The sequence below is a fragment of the Hyperolius riggenbachi genome, chromosome 3 (genome assembly GCF_040937935.1).
Source record: "Hyperolius riggenbachi isolate aHypRig1 chromosome 3, aHypRig1.pri, whole genome shotgun sequence".
Classification (NCBI taxonomy): domain Eukaryota; kingdom Metazoa; phylum Chordata; class Amphibia; order Anura; family Hyperoliidae; genus Hyperolius; species Hyperolius riggenbachi.
Window position 1 is genome coordinate 466670561 of NC_090648.1, and position 17419 is coordinate 466687979.

Sequence of the window (17419 nt, forward strand, 5' to 3'; positions counted from 1 at the left end):
GACATACCCTCAGTGACAGACATCGGCACCGTGTTCACTATTATTAGCAGCAGGCAAACACAGAGCACAGTGACACCATTTTTTATGACTGGGGCTGGTATGGAAGGATCTACCTGTTTAGAAAACTTGCAGATCCCTTCTACCCAGCCAATGTAATACATATAATATGCCACAAGAGGGAGCATCCAGCACATTATTCTGTAGAATGCTACCTCACAGTAGGGGGCACCGTCACTATATGAGACAGCCTATAGGGGGCACTGTTGGTGCACCGCAGTCTGGGTGCTCTCAGGGACATAACTGTGAAATGTTCATGAGGTGAAATGATAGCACACATCACATGTCCTGTCCTCCTTTGTGGCTGCTCTGATTACTCCTGTGGAGACAGACCCCCCTCCCCCCAGTCACATGATGTGCGCAACAAACTCACACACACGTGCAAAAACAGCGAGTAACATGAAATAACATTGTGCTAAATTATGCTGCCTAAAATTGGCAATAGGTTGTGGTGGGGGAGGGGGACAGATTGCAAGCAGCTCTGAGGGACAGTAAGTAACTTGAAATATTTGTTGTATTCTATAAAGCATTTTCATATAAGTACCATATAAGTATAAAAAATATGTAAGTACCAATATAAGTATTAAGAAAACATTTAAAAATATATATATATACAAAAAAGCTAAAAAAGGGAGAGAAGCGTCATAGACATTAATTGCAATCTCCTACTAAACAGGAGTTTTTAGCATGCAACCTGCATGTAACATACATGCAGCTATCATACATGTCACCCACGTGTATAATGTATACAGGCAGGGAGGACATGTGACAAGTGACACCCCCTGATTCGGATCCCCCCAGCTGCTGAATCCTGTTTCCTGCTGCCTCTCCGCATTCTCACAACTCCAAATAAGTGAAGGGAGAGGAGACTGAGGAGCAGCTACTGAGCTCAGAGGATAAAAATATCCCCAGCAGGAGCTCAGAGTGCCTGACAGAGACCCCCTGACTGGACCTGGAGGACAGCAGCACCTTCCTGTGTGTGATCCCACACATTATACTGCCTGAGACCCCAGCCAGAGCTTACAGTGCCTGACAGAGACCCCCTGACTGGACCTGGAACAGAGCAGCACCTTCTTGTGTGTGATCCCTCACATTATACTGCCTGAGACCCCAGAAAGAGCTTACAGTGCCTGACAGAGACCCCCTGACTGGACCTGGAGGACAACAGCACCTTCTTGTGTGTGATCCCTCACATTATACTGCCTGAGACCCCAGCCAGAGCTCACAGTGCCTGACAGAGACCCCCTAACTGGACCTGGAGCACAGCAGCACCTTCCTGTGTGTGATCCCACACATTATACTGCCTGAGACCCCAGCCAGAGCTTACAGTGCCTGACAGAGACCCCTAACTGGACCTGGAGGACAGCAGCACCTTCCTGTGTGTGATCCCACACATTATACTGCCTGAGACCCCAGCCAGAGCTAACAGTGCCTGACAGAGACCCCTAACTGGACCTGGAGGACAGCAGCACCTTCCTGTGTGTGATCCCACACATTCTACTGCCTGAGACCCCAGCCAGAGCTCACAGTGCCTGACAGAGACCCCTAACTGGACCTGGAGCACAGCAGCACCTTCCTGTGTGTGATCCCACACATTCTACTGCCTGAGACCCCAGCCAGAGCTCACAGTGCCTGACAGAGACCCCCTGACTGGACCTGGAGCACAGCAGCACCTTCCTGTGTGTGATCCCACACATTATACTGCCTGAGACCCCAGCCAGAGCTCAGAGTGCCTGACAGAGACCCATAACTGGACCTGGAGGACAGCAGCACCTTCCTGTGTGTGATCCCACACATTCTACTGCCTGAGACCCCAGCCAGAGCTCACAGTGCCTGACAGAGACCCCCTGACTGGACCTGGAGCACAGCAGCACCTTCCTGTGTGTGATCCCACACATTATACTACTGCCTGAGACTGAGACCCCCTGACTGAACCTGGAGTATAAAAGAACTGTCCTGTGCCAATGTATTACTTCTAGAGAAGAGGAATACCTTTGTATGTGTGAAGTTTCCCCATTATTGCTACTGCCAGCCACTGAGAATCCCCCAACTGGAGCACAGTGTCTGACAGAGACCCCCAGAGACTTACTAGCACCTGGAATATAGCAGCACCATCTTGAGTGTGAACCCCACCTTCTATACAGCAGTCCCAGAGTGAAGCAGGACCCCCGAAGACTGGCGAGTACCTGGAGGCCCACCTGGTGTTACACACAGTCCTGTGTGTGGTGCCCACCCTCTACACTACAACCTCAACTAAAAATACCCCCAGCTGGAGCGCAGATAATCTGATAGGGACCCCAGACACGCCGCAGCACCTAGAGACCTCCACAAGGTAGTGTGTAGTCTGTATAGTTCGTGTATATTTGTCTACAGTTTGTAGGTGTGCTCAGTGTTTTCACATGTACAGTTGGTGCCTGTGTGTATGCATTGTGTGTTTGTGCACCGTGTATGTGTACTGTGTATGAATACAGCGTGTTTGTGTACGATTAGCATATCATTTGCATACTGGTGTGTGTGTGTGTGTGTGTGTGTGTGTGTGCGCATCTATAGTTTGTGTGTGTGTGCAGTTGGTGTATATACATTGTTTTGTATGTGTACAATTGGGTTTCAGTGGAAGCTCTGCTTGTGTGCAATGTGTATATAATGAATGCGTATGTCTGTATGTGTATACAGCATGATCATGCCATGTGTACAGTCAGTGTTTATGATTTCTGTACAGTGTGTACGTGTTTGTGTAGATTGTGTGTGTATGCATGTATATGTACAGTATTCCAGTGTGTGTATGTGTATAGCGTGTGTGTGTGTGTGTGTGTGCTGTGTGTAGAGTGGGCATGTGGTGTGTGTATGTATGTATGTGTACAGTATGCCATTGTGTGTGTGTATGTGTATAGCGTGTGTGTGTGTGTGTATGTCTCTCTGTGTGTAAAGAAATAATGATCCCCAGATGTGTAACCTCTGCCTGATCTGCTTGATTAGTGTTGTGTGTCAATGAGAACTCTGTGGGATGGTGAATGGATTTGCTCCATTCATACTGCTACGCATCATTCACCTAGTGACAGTTCGCTGGAGCATTGCTGGACTTTTGTGTTACTGCCTCGAAATTGGCTACCCGCAGCCAGCAGAACGATCCAGCGGCATGGCTAGATGACCACGTCCATTGCCCCACCCCCTCCATGTACCACCAGTGCCTCCTTCAAAGTACCTCCTGAGCCCGCCCCCAAGCTCTCCCAAACTACTGTGCACTTTACCGCCCCTTAAAGTACTGGACTCCTAAGGGCTCTTTCACACTACAGGCAGCAGTAAAAGGCTAAAACGCTGCGTTTTGGCTGCTGGCGTTTTCAAGGCGTTTTAACGCCAATACATTAGTATCAATTGTAATGAGAAACACTGCGGTCAGCCCTAAAAAAACTTCGGCCGTGGCGTTAAAACGCCGAAAAAGCCCTCTGGTGTGAAAGGGCCCTAAGCCCTGCCATCTCCCCCACAAGCACTACTGCTTCCTCCCCATACTTCCACCTTCCTTTCCACTCTTTTAACTGATGGTGGTGTGTTAAAGACGGTGGCGTAGCAATAGGGGAGCCCAGTGGCATAGTTGAGCTATGAGCCCCGGTGTGAGTTTTACACCCCCCCCCCCCCCAAAGCACACTACATAACAATTGATACAGCGCAACAAAACCTGCCAAGGTCATCTACTGTATCAGAAGTGCAAGAGGGGATGGGGAAGTTTGTTAATGATTACTACTATTCAAAGCATCTATAGAAGCGATTATAACCACCACAGGATCAATAAACAGCGTATACTTTGGTTTTGGAAGGGCCCTTCAGGCCCAAGGGCCCCGATGCGGTCGTTACCTCTGCAACCCCTATTGCTAAGCCACTGGGGGAGGTAGAGTTTGCGACTGCACCAGGGCCATTGGACCAAAGGGGCTCTCCTTTATCCATCTTTTTAGCTTTACATTGGTACTTTGCTGGTAATGATCACCTCTAGACAGTATGTACATTGCATAATTGTAATCCTTGAAGAAAACCTGAACTGAAAATAAAAGTCAAAATAAGCATATACAAGTCATACTTACCCCCCGTGTAGTCTACTCCTCAATCTCTTTCTCCTCTCCTGCATCCTGTTTGTCCACTGTGATCAAGGGAATTCTCCATCCTCCATTTTGAAAATGGCCATTACACCATAACAGCTTCCTGGTCAGCACACTGTTAAACTGTAACATCGCCCACTTGAGCCATAGGGAAACAGACATTACTTGGCACATGAGTTGTCCTCTCAGCTATAACTGACAGCAACTGATATATAACTGACAGCAACTGATATATTTCAGTCCTGACAAAATGTTGTCAGAACTGGAAGGGATCATTGTCAGAAGAAAATGGTGAGCTTCTGAAAGGAACTGATGGCAAGGTAACTATGTAATGTTCATTTGAAGTTACCTCGTGTGTTTATTTTAAATAATTTTACTCAGTACAGGTTCCCTTTAAAGAGAAACTCCGACCAAGAATTGAACTTTATCCAAACCAGTAGCTGATACCCCCTTTTACATTAGAAATCTGTTTCTTTTCACAAACAGACCATCAGGAAGTGCTATATGACTGATATTGTGGTGAAACTCCTCCCACAAGAAACTCTTGAGTACGTACTCCTGGCAGTTTCCTGTCTGGGAACCTTGCTGCATTGTGGGAAATAGCTGTTTACAGCTGTTTCCAACTGCCAAAAAAACATGCAGCAGCTACATCACCTGCCAGCAGTAAAAATGTCACCATGTAATAAATGTCAGAATGTAAATCAGAGAAAGGAAATATTTTACAATGGGCAAACACTAAGTAAATCATTTATACATAATTATTGTAAAAATGAAGCACTTTTTTTATTACATTATTTTCACTGGAGTTCCTCTTTTTAACACATGGTTTGCCCCCTGTGATTGCACCTCTCACACTGAAGATGTGTTTGGTAGGTTTTGGGGCCCCATATCAATCAATTGCTTGGGTGCCACATCTAAAACTCACACTGGGGCCCCTGGCTCCTTAGCCATGCCACTGGTTAAAGAGCACCTGAAGTGAGAGGGATATGGAGGCCATTTTTAATTCATTTTAAATTATACCAGTTGCTTGGCATTCTTTTGATCCTCTGCTGTTAATAGTTTTAGCCATAGACCCTGAACAAGCATGCAGACCAGATGTTTGACTGCATTTGCAGCATGCTTGTTTCAGGTGTGTGACCGAGACACTACTGGCGCATGAAAGATCAGCTGGATGCCAGGCAAGTGGTATTGTTTGAAAGATAATACATATGGCAGCCTCCATATGGCTCTCTGGTCAGTTGTCCTTTAATAATCGTGTGCGTTGCATAGTGGTAACCATTAAAAGTGTCACCCGCTGCCCTGCTCAGACCAGCTCTCCTCTGGTGGGTTTGGGTCATGTGACTGATTGTGAGGAGAGCAGCATCTGATCTAGCCTGAGGGGAACAGTACAGAGCAGCATTTTTAACATTTACCACAGTTCTCATTAGCTTTGTTCCAACAGTAATAATCAGGGGCGTTGCTATTATCCTAAGAGACCCGGGGAACTTTTGGGCATTCCAACTGGAAAATAGGTGTGGACATGCACCAGAATGTGGGTGTGGTCATGGGTGGAGGTACATTTACATGAACTTAACAGCTGTCGAAGTAGGCCTGCCCAGCAAAATGTTTGATGAAGCCCCCTCTCTATTAATACACAAAAATAAAAACCAAACCAAAAATGCAGTATTTCACATAAATAGGCGGTGTCACTTAAAGTGAATGGGAACCGCATTAAAAATAAAATGAAGCAAATACTTACCTAAGGAGAGGGAAGGCTGGGGGTCGTATAGAGCCTTCCGTCTCCTCTCTCGGTGCTCTCTATCCTGTGCTGGCTCCCCCTCCCCCTGTTTCAATCCCCCGCCGAAAGGGTATTTGGAAGTCTCCGTGAGCCGTGTCCTCCCGAAGACGTGCGGCTCCATACTGCACAGGCGTGAGCATGCAAGAGAGTGTGCTTGCGCAGGTGCAGTACAGGGTCGGCCTTCTTCAGGAGCACTCGTGCTCCCTGAAGACTTCTGAAGCCACCTTCGGCCGGGTAAAGCAGTATTTGACTAAATTAGCCAAATACTGCTATCGGGCGAGCCAGCACTGGATGGAGGGGACCAGGAGAGGAGCCGGAAGGCTCTATAGGACCCAGAGTCTTCCCTCTCCTTGGGTAAGTATCTGTCTAATTTTTTTTAAATGCGGTTCCCATTCACTTTATAACTAGGCAGAGTTACCTGGCTTCTGTGCTGGCTGGTCTGGCTTACCGCTGGGCAGGCTGGCCTGCCGCCAGGTTATCTGGCAGTTCCCCCATAACATTCCCTGACCTTTTAGTGGACCCCCTCCCATGCTCCCATGGGCCTCCCATTGAGGCACCACAACCCCTAGCATGCCCCCATAATACAATCACAGCGCACAGCATGGCACCACAGCACCCAGTATGCCTACAGCACGCAGCATAGCCCCGACTGATGCACCACAGCTCCCAGCACGCCCACCATTGAGCTGACTCTGCCTGGGGGATATTTGGGGCACCCCAGAATAGATCCAGGGCACGTGCCACTGATTTTTGGGGCTAGCGACACCCCTGGTAATAATGGCAGCTGAGGGACGGCAGTCTGGTGTGGGGGCTCTCGGCATCGTCGGTTTAGTGCATCTGGCCCATGGAAGCATCCTACATCACCTTGATAAAAATATACAACAATATAATAATATTAGCAAATCTGATCCCTCTTGTCACAGCGTAGGTTACAATCTGCCAATAATGGTAACAGTATGCCAGTAATGGTGAAGGGAGAGGTAAAAAGATGAGTAAAGGCAAATGCAGATGGGCAGGCCATTGACACACATAGCGAGGAAGGCAGGGTGGCATCATTCTGATTCAACAGGTTTTGTACTAGTCCATCTTCTCATGGGGGATTCTTAGGGTTTTCTTTGTTTTCAAAGCAGTTGCTGAATGACAGTTGCTAAATCTAAAGGTGGGCACACACTATACAATTAAAAGATCCAATTTTACACCAATTTCATAAATACGATCGGTTGTCCCAGAAAAATCCAAAGCTTTTTTTTGTTTCCGATTGAGAAATGTAATTTCCCATTTTTTACTTTTTTTTGAGATTGGACATTTTGGAAAATTCAGACTAATTTTATCAAGAATTGTATGGTGTGTGATGGATTGTGAAATTGTATTCAACCAAAAAAAAACTGTATGTAACTATTCAGTACATTTTTCTCTTGATTTTTCTAAGCAACCAATTTTTTCAGAGTTTACGATCTTTTATCCTCAAATTGCGGCAATCTCGTAAATACATGTGTGGTATCTCAAAGATTCTGATCGAAACTTCCAATCAACTGGAAAATTGGTTCGGGAAGCTCGATTCAAATTAAAAGTAATAAATTGTATGGTGTGTGGCCACCTTGACTCCCAGAGTGTGTGAGTAGGGAGGCTGGCTGGTATCTTACTATTTTGTCAGTTAAACTGCTGTTCAGGAAAATCTTTTTAAAACAAAGACAACCCTGGGAATCCCCCATGAGGAGATGGACTAGCGCAAAACCTGTCGGTTCTCTCAGATTTGAACTGTTTACCTTTTTCGCTGGAGTGGTCCTTTAATAGACCCTGAGGGCCCTTTTACACTATATCAGCTGATGTCAGTTGTAACTGAACGGACAACTGATGTGCAGGCCAGTGTCCCGGTTTCCCTATGGCCTCTTTCACACAATAAGCTGAAAAACTGAAGCTTCTTCACAATGCACTGCTATGGAGAAAAAAAGCACATTGAAACGCAACATAGCGCATAGCAACAATGTAGCATGTTGTACACTAATGTCATTGTTTTATGCTCAAATATGTTATTTTCTAGAGATATTATGTTATAGTCTTACATGTAGGGAATGGATATTGTGTTATATTGATGCCTGGCTGGAGAACGATGCTGTTAATGGTTAATGTCCTGTTGGCGTGACAGTAAAGGTTACACGCTGTTACGATGCTGTTTAGTGCTTGTCGTAGTATAAACATTGGCGCCACTGGAATCTTCCAGAAGGACATATTGTTTCATTCCAATACATATGCAGCGTTCAATGTTTTAGGCTCAGAATGATGTTTCGCAAATGGTTAACTCTGCCTCTTAAAGGGGCAGACACCTCCCATTGTACATGCAGGAGCAGGAGAGGATGATTGTTACACATTCTGCCCTCTTCTCATAGCAGCAGATTAGGGAATGGTTGAGGGAAGAGGGGGGAGGGGAGTCTTTAGTGGTGTTGGTATGTTGGAGTCTTAGTACCCAAATAGCTCAGTTTCCTGTATAGCTGTTCTGAAGTGCTGGATGACCGTCTTTGCTAATTAAATATTAAAGTGAGGCGATATGTGACATGATGAGATAAACATGTGTATGTACAGTGCAAAACATACTAATAACCGGGCTGTTTTACTTGTTTTATTTTGCTGCCTGAAAGAGTTAATTTCTAGGCATGGAAGTGACAGCTTCTGTCTTATTGGTAGCTTGTCAGGAATATAGTAACTATCACTGATATGCAAATTACAGCCATAAAAGATTTCCTGGCAGAATATAACTTCTGAGGGCAGAGAAAGATAAAATATCTGAACTATTGATCTGTTTCTAAGGCCACATACACACATCAGACCATAGTCTTTTGAAAATGAAAGATCACAGACCAATCTTACCACCCTTCATGTAGTATGAGAGCCATACTCTACACAGTCTTTTCTATGGAGCTGAACTCCACATCAGAAAAAAATCTTTGCAAGATGCTGCACACACAGATGCTGTACAGACACAAAAGATCTGTAGCTGCAAAAGATCTGTTCCTGCCAAAAATCCATTCCTGCAAATTGCAATGATAGTCTATGAGATCTGCAGATTAACTGACATTCATCTGCAGATCAGATCCACCAGGATGGATTTTCAGATCTGCAGATGATTGCTTGATCTGCAGATGAATGTCAGTTAAACCATGTGTGTATGATGATCTGCAGATCTCATAGACTATCATTGCAATTTGCAGGAATGGATTTTTGGCAGAAACAGGTATTTTGCAGATACTGATCTTTTGTGTCTGTACAGCATCTGTGTGTGCAGCATCTTGCAAAGATTACTGTCTGATGGGGAGTTCAGCTCCATAGAATAGACTGTGTAGGTATGGCTCTCATACTACATGGAAGGGGGTAAAATTGGTCTGTGATCTTTCATTTTCAAAAGACTATGGTCTGATGTGTGTATGAGCCTTAACTCTGGGACACTTAAAGCGATATAAAACCCTGACATAATATTCAATAAAAACATGTTTTCCTACTTTTTATATGCCATACGGTTATCATATTTGCTTTTGTGCATACGTACTATTATTCATTTAGAAATTATAAGTTCCCAAAGTACACTTTTTTTCTCTGCAGCTGACTTTGCATTTTATTCATAACTGCTTTATTCATCTTCTAACGTAAGCAGGAATGCTTTTTGATGCTTTCTGATTGTCTTACTGTCTTCAGGAGAGTTTGCAGTGTCAGAGAAGGGTTTGTTTACATTTCCCAGTTGATACAATTAAACACAAGATAACATTATCTCTAGTTCGGATTCGTCCAGCTTTCCCTGCAGGGGAGCTTCTAAATCCTGTGTTTAACCTTTTGAATGCTGTTCTAGTAAAAAAAAAAAATGCTGGTTGTATATAATATGCTGTAAATATTCTATTAGAGCAAAGAAGAAATGCTGGGTTTCATTCCGCTTTAATAGGCTGCCAATGATTAGAGACTGTAAAACATTCAACCTGCTTTGTAAATGTTTAAATATAAAAGAAAACCCTGGGATACTTTAAAAAGTAATTTTTAGGAGTGGGAGGATAAATATAATTGTTTATCTCATCAGTTTATTTTCACTTCGGGTTCACTTTAAATCCGTGAGTATTAATTAGGGGACCCCGGATGATGTCACACTACCCGCATTCTTAGTGGCTGGATAGTGTACTAATTGAGGGCACCACCTCTGATATAGGAGAACCTTGGCTCTACCTATTTAGTAAGCTACTACCTATTCAGTAAGGAGTCATTGGGCAAGACTTCAAAACACTTGCTTCAGCCACTTGCAGATTCAGCAAGTGGCTGAAAAAAGCGCTATACAATTTTTGGTTTTCTTTTTAAATATGTGAAGGGTCCTCAGCTCATACTGTGCTCCAGGACATTATGAGTTGCAGCCCCCATATCCATGGAGGAGGTGGACATTTTGTAGTGGCCTGTACAGCAGAGAGTTCTCAGGATTTGTTCCTGGATGTTGTGACATCACAACGGCAGAGTCTTTTTTGACATTTGAATTTCCTTCCATTTGGACAGCAGTAAAAATTGTGAGCACCACCACCACATGACACATCTTATTTCTTTCAAGGTTCCCATAAGGCTGATAAATCTCTTTTGACAAACCGTTTTATTCTGTGTGTTGAGCGGAGTTCTTGGCTTGGAGCACAGCGTAGTCAGCTTGGCGAGATGCCGCTGGCTGCAGCGCAGTAATTGGTGGAGGAGATGTCACTGGCGGATCGCAGGCAGGAGTTATACATGTTTACCCTTCCTGCTAATCGTCCAACTTGCTTAAAGGGAACCAGAGATGAAGCACCCTCATGTATTTTACCATATGTATCAGAGGGAACATTAGAGAAAATACCTACCCTGCTTTCTGTTTCATTCTGCACTGCACAGCTTGTTTCTTATCAGCCCTGATAAAATCCCCTACTGAGCATTCAGTCTGGCTTTGTTCAGGAATATTTATAGCTCAGTCTGTGTTCTCTCATGTCTTTTCAAGTACAAGCCTGCCCCCTTCTGGCTTTGCTCAGGAATCATTATAACTTATAGCAAAGCTAGACATGAGAGAACACAGACTGAGCTATAAATATTCCTGAGCAAAGCCAGACTGAATGGTCAGTCGGGGATTCTATCAGGGGCCAGGGCTGATAAGAAACAAACTGTGCAGTGCAGAATGAAACAGAGAGCAGGGTAGGTGTTTTCTGTAATGTTCCCACTGATCTATACGGTAAAATACATGAGGGTGCTTCATCTCTGGTTCCCTTTAAACCCAACACAAATGCCCAGCGAAAGCAAAGCTGCATGTCAGGGGCAGCACGGTGGCGTAGTGGTTAGCTCTCTCGCCTTGCAGCGCTGAGTTCCTGGTTCGAATCCCAGCCAGGGCACTATCTGCAAAGAGTTTGTATGTTCTCTCCGTGTCTGCGTGGGTTTCCTCCGGGCACTCCGGTTTCCTCCCACATTCCAAAAACATACAGATAAGTTAATTGGCTCCCCCTAAAATTGGCCCTAGACTACAGTACTTACACTACATAATATAGACATATGACAATGGTAGGGATTAGATTGTGAGCTCCTTTGAGGGACAGTTAGTGACAAGATATATATATATATACACTGTACAGCGCTGCGTAATATGTCGGCGCTATATAAATACTAAATAATAATAATAATAATGTCATTATAAACACAGCAGGAGGTGTGAAAAGAGGTTCAGAAACTCCATTTAAGCTCATTCCATGATTCCTCGGCCCATATGCAATTCACTTTTTCACCCGAGTTTTCTCCTAGGTGATAATTTTAAATTTGTCAATAATATGCCTTTTAAGCCACCAGAAAGCAAGAAAATACTCAAAATAATTTTGATAGAACTTATTCACCTACTTTATGGTACTTTTTTAGTTGAAAAGTGCTAGAAAGTTATTTTAAATCAAAGATGAAAAATTATCTCCTAGGAGAAAACTCAGGTGAAAAAGTGAATTGCATATGGGCCAGTGTTTTCTTATAGCAGGAATCTTTCAAAGCACAGTTTGAGCAATGGAAAACTAGAATTTAGAAGATTAACCACAATGACTGATTTAACTAGGGGGATTGTTTTATTTAGCTCATGATGGAGGTTTATTTTAAGTTTAAGGGCACTAACTACTTTAAAGAGGCAGGGCTAGTTTAAGGGCCCCGGGACCTGGGGCAAACTTAAAGCGGATCTGAGATGAAAAACTAACTATAACAAGTAACTTATCTATATATCTTATCTAAAGTTTAGATAGTTTACATAGCATATCTAGCTGCAGACAGCTTTAAAAGTTTATGATTATTTATTCCTGTGATACAATGAGGGCAGCCATGTTCTGTTTGTCACATTGTCACAGGCTGAGGGCTGGAGATGCTATCAGCTTGCCTGTGTGTAAATTCAGTCCCCTCTCCTCCTCCCCTCTGCCTCTGAAATCAATGGCTAGTAACCTCCTCCTCCTGCCCAGACTGAGCTCCCATAAGCCCTTGCTACCTGGGACTGAGTGCCAAGGCTCTCTGAAAAGCTGTGGGCGAGGCTTGTTTAGTTTATAGGGAATTAGAGTATTGAAACAGAACAAAAAAAGTATTTGGCTTGAGGAATGCCCTATAAACTATATGAAAGGAACACAATTATACAATGAGTAAAAGTTTATCTCGGATCCACTTTAAGCCGGGGCACCCTACCCCCCCCCCCCCCCCCCCACTGCCAACAGTTCCCCTTACCCACCGATAAACACTACCCCACCATTCCTGCACATTAACTGCATACTCACCTGTTCCAGCAGGCGGTGGCTCCACCATACGTACAGTCTTCCAGTCTTCAACCACACTTTCTACCTCTTCTCTATCTGGCGTGTGTTCTGTGTAAACTAGTGATAGAGAAGAGGTGGACAACATGGTTGAAGACTGTACGTACGGTGCAGCCACCGCTGCCAGGACAAGTGAGTATGCAGCTAATGTGAAGGAGCCCTGGGGAGCAGTGCAGGACACAACTTGGCAGGGTCCGGCGGCACAGGGGCCGCTGAAGAGGTTAGGGGCCCTGGGACAATTGCCCCCTTTGCCTGTACGGCAGTGCCAGCCCTGTAAAGAGGCACTGTAGATACATATAGTTGCAGGGGTATCGCTAGCCCTATTTTGGGGGGGCCCGTGCCCCCAATCTGTCCTGGGGTGCCACGGATCTCCCGGCCGCCGCTGCCCCGCTCTGCCCTGCTCCGCTGTCCCCGCTGCCATTCAGACCTCGATCAGCGCCGGGCGACCAGATAGAGCGGGCGCTAGGACCTAGCGGATACTGCTGATATGCGGAAGTGACATCACTCCTGTCACTACCTAAACTGGGGTACTCCTGGTGCTACCTTAACTAGGGGACACCTGTCGCTACCTAAACTATCCAGGCCAGCCAGCCCAGCATCACCACGAGCCAACCAGCCCAGAATCACTATCAAAAAGGCCACAGCATCACCACCAGTCAGGCCAGCATTTACTTCAACCAGCCAAGCACAGCCCAGCATTACCGCCAGCCAACCCAGTCACATCGGCCACAGCATCACCGCCAGCCAGGCCACAGCATCACTGCCAGGCCTTTCAGCTCACACATCATCCCCAATCCAGCCAAAAACAGTATTTCCAGGTACAGCAGCCAGTAGAGGAGAATTGAGAAGCCAGGTGAGAGGTGTCTACCATATTAAGGGGGCATTCTGCCTATTTACGTGAAATGCTGTCTATTTATGTGCCTCATGACTGCTGAATTTGTCTTGTTGAGGGCCTCATGATTGCTGAATTTTTCTTGTTGAGGGTCTCAAGATTGCTGAATTTGTCTTGTTGGGTGCCTCATGATTTGTTGGGGGCCTCATGATTGCTGAATTTGTCTTGTTGGGAACCTCACGCTTGCTGACTTTGTCATGTTGGGGGCCTCATGATTGCTGAATTTGTCTTGTTGGGGGCCTCATGATTTCTGAATTTGTCTTGATAGGGGCCTCATGATTCCTGAATTTGTCTTGTTGGGGGTCACATTATTGCTAACTGCGATACTATGGGAAAAGCTGAATCATCATCAAATGAGACAATAGCATTAAACCTACTTTTTTAGCTTTTTAACCTGCCTGGCGTTCTATTAAGATCGCCAGGCAGGCTGCGGGAGGGTTTTTTTTTAATAAAAAAAAAACTATTTCATGCAGCCAACTGAAAGTTGGCTGCATGAAAGCCCACTAGAGGGCGCTCCGGAGGCGTTCTTCCGATCGCCTCCGGCGCCCAGAATAAACAAGGAAGGCCGCAATGAGCGGCCTTCCTTGTTTTGCTTACATCGTCGCTATAGCGACGAGCGGAGTGACGTCATCGACGTCAGCCGACGTCCTGACGTCAGCCGCCTCCGATCCAGCCCTTAGCGCTGGCCGGAACTTTTTGTTCCGGCTACGCTGGGCTCAGGCGGCTGGGGGGACCCTCTTTCGCCGCTGCTCGCGGCGGATCGCCGCAGAGCGGCGGCGATCAGGCAGCACACGCGGCTGGCAAAGTGCCGGCTGCGTGTGCTGCTTTTTATTTCAGCCAAATCGGCCCAGCAGGGCCTGAGCGGCAGACCGCCCAGCAGGTTAAAACAGAAAATAAAACTGGGAGATTCTAAAAACATGAATATATTTTTTCAGGAGTAGGATGGATGAAATTGTTTATCTTTTCAGTTTTTCAACTTGGATTTTCCATAATGTTCATGTATGTGTTAAAATGTTTGTATAGTATTTAGTTTAAATTGCTGTTGCCACTTTGCGATAGATAAGTGACTTGTGGGTTGCAGTTTGGGCCTCCAAATTGTCCAGATTAGGACAGTGGTGGCCACTGTCCTAATCTAATGTACGATTGGCCCCACCCATGACCACACCCATTCACGACATGACCACGCCCAATTTTTGCCCCGGCGCGCCGCACATAGCCCCCACCTAGTGCCCCCAGGTGGCACCGATCTCCAAGGACCCTAGGAACGCCCCTGTATAGTTGAATGCAATAAATTATTTAGGTTATCCACTTTCAGCATCAGAAACATGCCCTATATCTATATATTGCTCTATATTGGTATGTAGCACCGCCCTCCCAATGATGCTTATCCTAGGCTGTTTAGCTGTGTGGAATACTCCCAGGGCATTCTGGAAGACCAGGTATTATTTTCGTTGGCTTCAGAGCTCTCATTACAAACATTCTGAAGAGAACACTTGATAGGACTAAAGATGTCGCCACCTTAGGTACATTTCAGAATGTAAATTGTGGTGAGCAAAGTATATACAATAATGATAATGTGTAACTAATACGGAAATATGGGGGTGGGGGAGGCCCCCCAATGACAATGGTGTTTGTTTAACTTTTTTTTTTTAAGTAGGAGGGTTAGCTCATAAAATTATATATCATTTAAAAAAAAAAATAGGTGATTTTATTGAACACACGACAACAAGTTTTGCAGGTCCCTGCCTGCTTCCTCAGGTCAAGTAATTGGTGTCTTTAAAGACTGACTCTGTAGTAAGGTGCTCCTCATGATAGTGGTACTTAAGCACAACTGAGAAGGCGGTACAGCAAACCACTATGTATGTACGTGTGTTATTATAGAAACCTTAATGACTGTTTGCTTTTCCATCTCTGCTCTGCATAGAATAATCATCACTGTCTATTACCATCCTTCTCAAATATCCACTTTTTTCAGGGAGAAATGAGTTTGTCCTTCTGTGGGAATAACTCGAGTACGGCATACAATGTGAATAACGGGGTGCTGAACAACATCTGCTTCCTGGATGCCCTGAACCTCGTACCTCATGTCTTCCTGCTCTTCATCACCTTCCCCATCCTCTTTATCGGTGAGTGGTACTCTTCCTCCTCCTATTAACTTCCCCATCCTCTTCACCGGTGAGTGGTACTCTTCCTCCTCCCTTCTCCAAGTAGACACACAACGATTGTAGTAAAGACAGTCAATATATTTTATTTATGAACTTCAAATATGCAATATTTACACAGAGGTGCCTGGCTCTTCTACTGACCACATATGCTATTGCTTCGTTGTTATTGCCTGATGAGGCGGGATCAAACCTGCGAAACGCGTTGCATATTTGGAGTTCATAAATAAAATATATGGACTGTCTTTACTACAGTCGTTGTGTGTCTACTTGGATTAGGTAAGTCCAACACTACCTCCTCTATTTACCAAGAATTTGGCTTTCTAAGCTCATTTATCTTCCGTTTATCCTTTTGGCTTGTGAGGAAACGCGGAAAAGCCGCCACAAGGGCTCAGAGTGAGGCGGCTGATTCCGCGTCTAACATGGCGGCACAACGCGAAGAAACCGCCGCATGCCGCATGGGCAGAGCGGTGGAGTCCGCGTTGGATGCAGCGGATTGCACGCATGGCAAGGCTGCTGACATTGTGGTTGGACGCGGGGAGACCGCGGCCCCCGCGCCTGAATCAGCGGATACATTGCAAGACATATCTGGTGTGGCTGGGACTGCTAGTCCACACAGGTTCAGAAGGACGCGCGCGCTGAGAGGCAGAGACAGCCAGAGAAGAGTCAGCTGACCAAGCGGGTCAGCTGACATTTTCACCGTCTTCCATTGGTCCAGCACTTAGGGGTGGCGATGGTGAGCGCTGTAGTATATATACTGGATGCTGGTCATTTCTCTGGTGTCTGCCGTTGCGATCACTACGTGGTAGCACTCAGACCTTGTCTGTATCTGTGTTCTAGCATAGTTTCCAAAGGTGTTGATGATCAAGGAACTCACACCTTAGCATTAGGAATATTGAACTGTATTATTTGTTATGACCTTCTGCCTGCCTAACTATTCCTCAGAACTCTGATTCTGTACCTTACTATTTCTGATACCCTGTTACCAAACTCTGCTCGTTCCTGGACTCTGTATTTGCCTCCTGATTCTATACCTTGCTATTCTGATACTCCGTTGCCGAACCCTGTCTGCTTATTGGATTCCGTATCAGTCTCCTGAATCTGTACCTTATCTGTCTGTGTGTTGATGACCTGGCTTGCCGACCTTGAGAACTGGCCTTACTGTTAGAGGCAGTTCCCTGATCTGTTAGTGACACCCTCTCTCTCAGGTGTCACTCACGCTCTGTCCTTCCTACACTCAGCCTAGCTCCTCCCCCGGGAGAGTCTAGGCCATAGGAAGGAACATACTTCTGGAGAAGTACTCAAAGTATACTGTTGCATCTAAACACTCACTTGTTCTCTCTGGTATCCAGAGGTTAGTAGACATATCTGATTATCGGTGATACTGCAGATCACCAATAATCGGGTATATTCTGTATTCTCGGTGAGACTGCAGTTCACCGGTAATCAGATCCTCTCTGTGTTACACCGATCTTTTGTACTTCTTGGACAGCACACCTATCTTGCTTCAACGGCTGTGCCAGGTCTAGCCTGTATGGCTGATACAGACTTAATGCAAGCAAAAAAGTGAAGATGACCAGCACTTGCCAATTCTTAAAAAGCAGGGTATTTATTCACAAAAAAAGTGAACAAAAAATAGCCAT

General features: G+C 45.4%; 1 protein-coding gene across 5 annotated transcripts in view; it reads left to right on the forward strand.

Annotated features, from left to right (window-relative positions):
- The first annotated feature begins 903 nt into the window (after positions 1-903).
- The window catches only part of ABCC9 (ATP binding cassette subfamily C member 9), a 195735-nt gene continuing 179219 nt past the window's right edge, over positions 904-17419 (forward strand). For all 5 annotated transcript variants that reach the window (XM_068277946.1, XM_068277950.1, XM_068277948.1 and 2 more), the window contains exons 1-2: positions 904-2389; positions 15590-15740. In XM_068277946.1, the coding sequence (XP_068134047.1) occupies positions 15596-15740 (145 nt within the window). In that variant the 5' untranslated portion in view covers positions 904-2389; positions 15590-15595. The remainder of the gene's footprint in view (positions 2390-15589; positions 15741-17419) is intronic.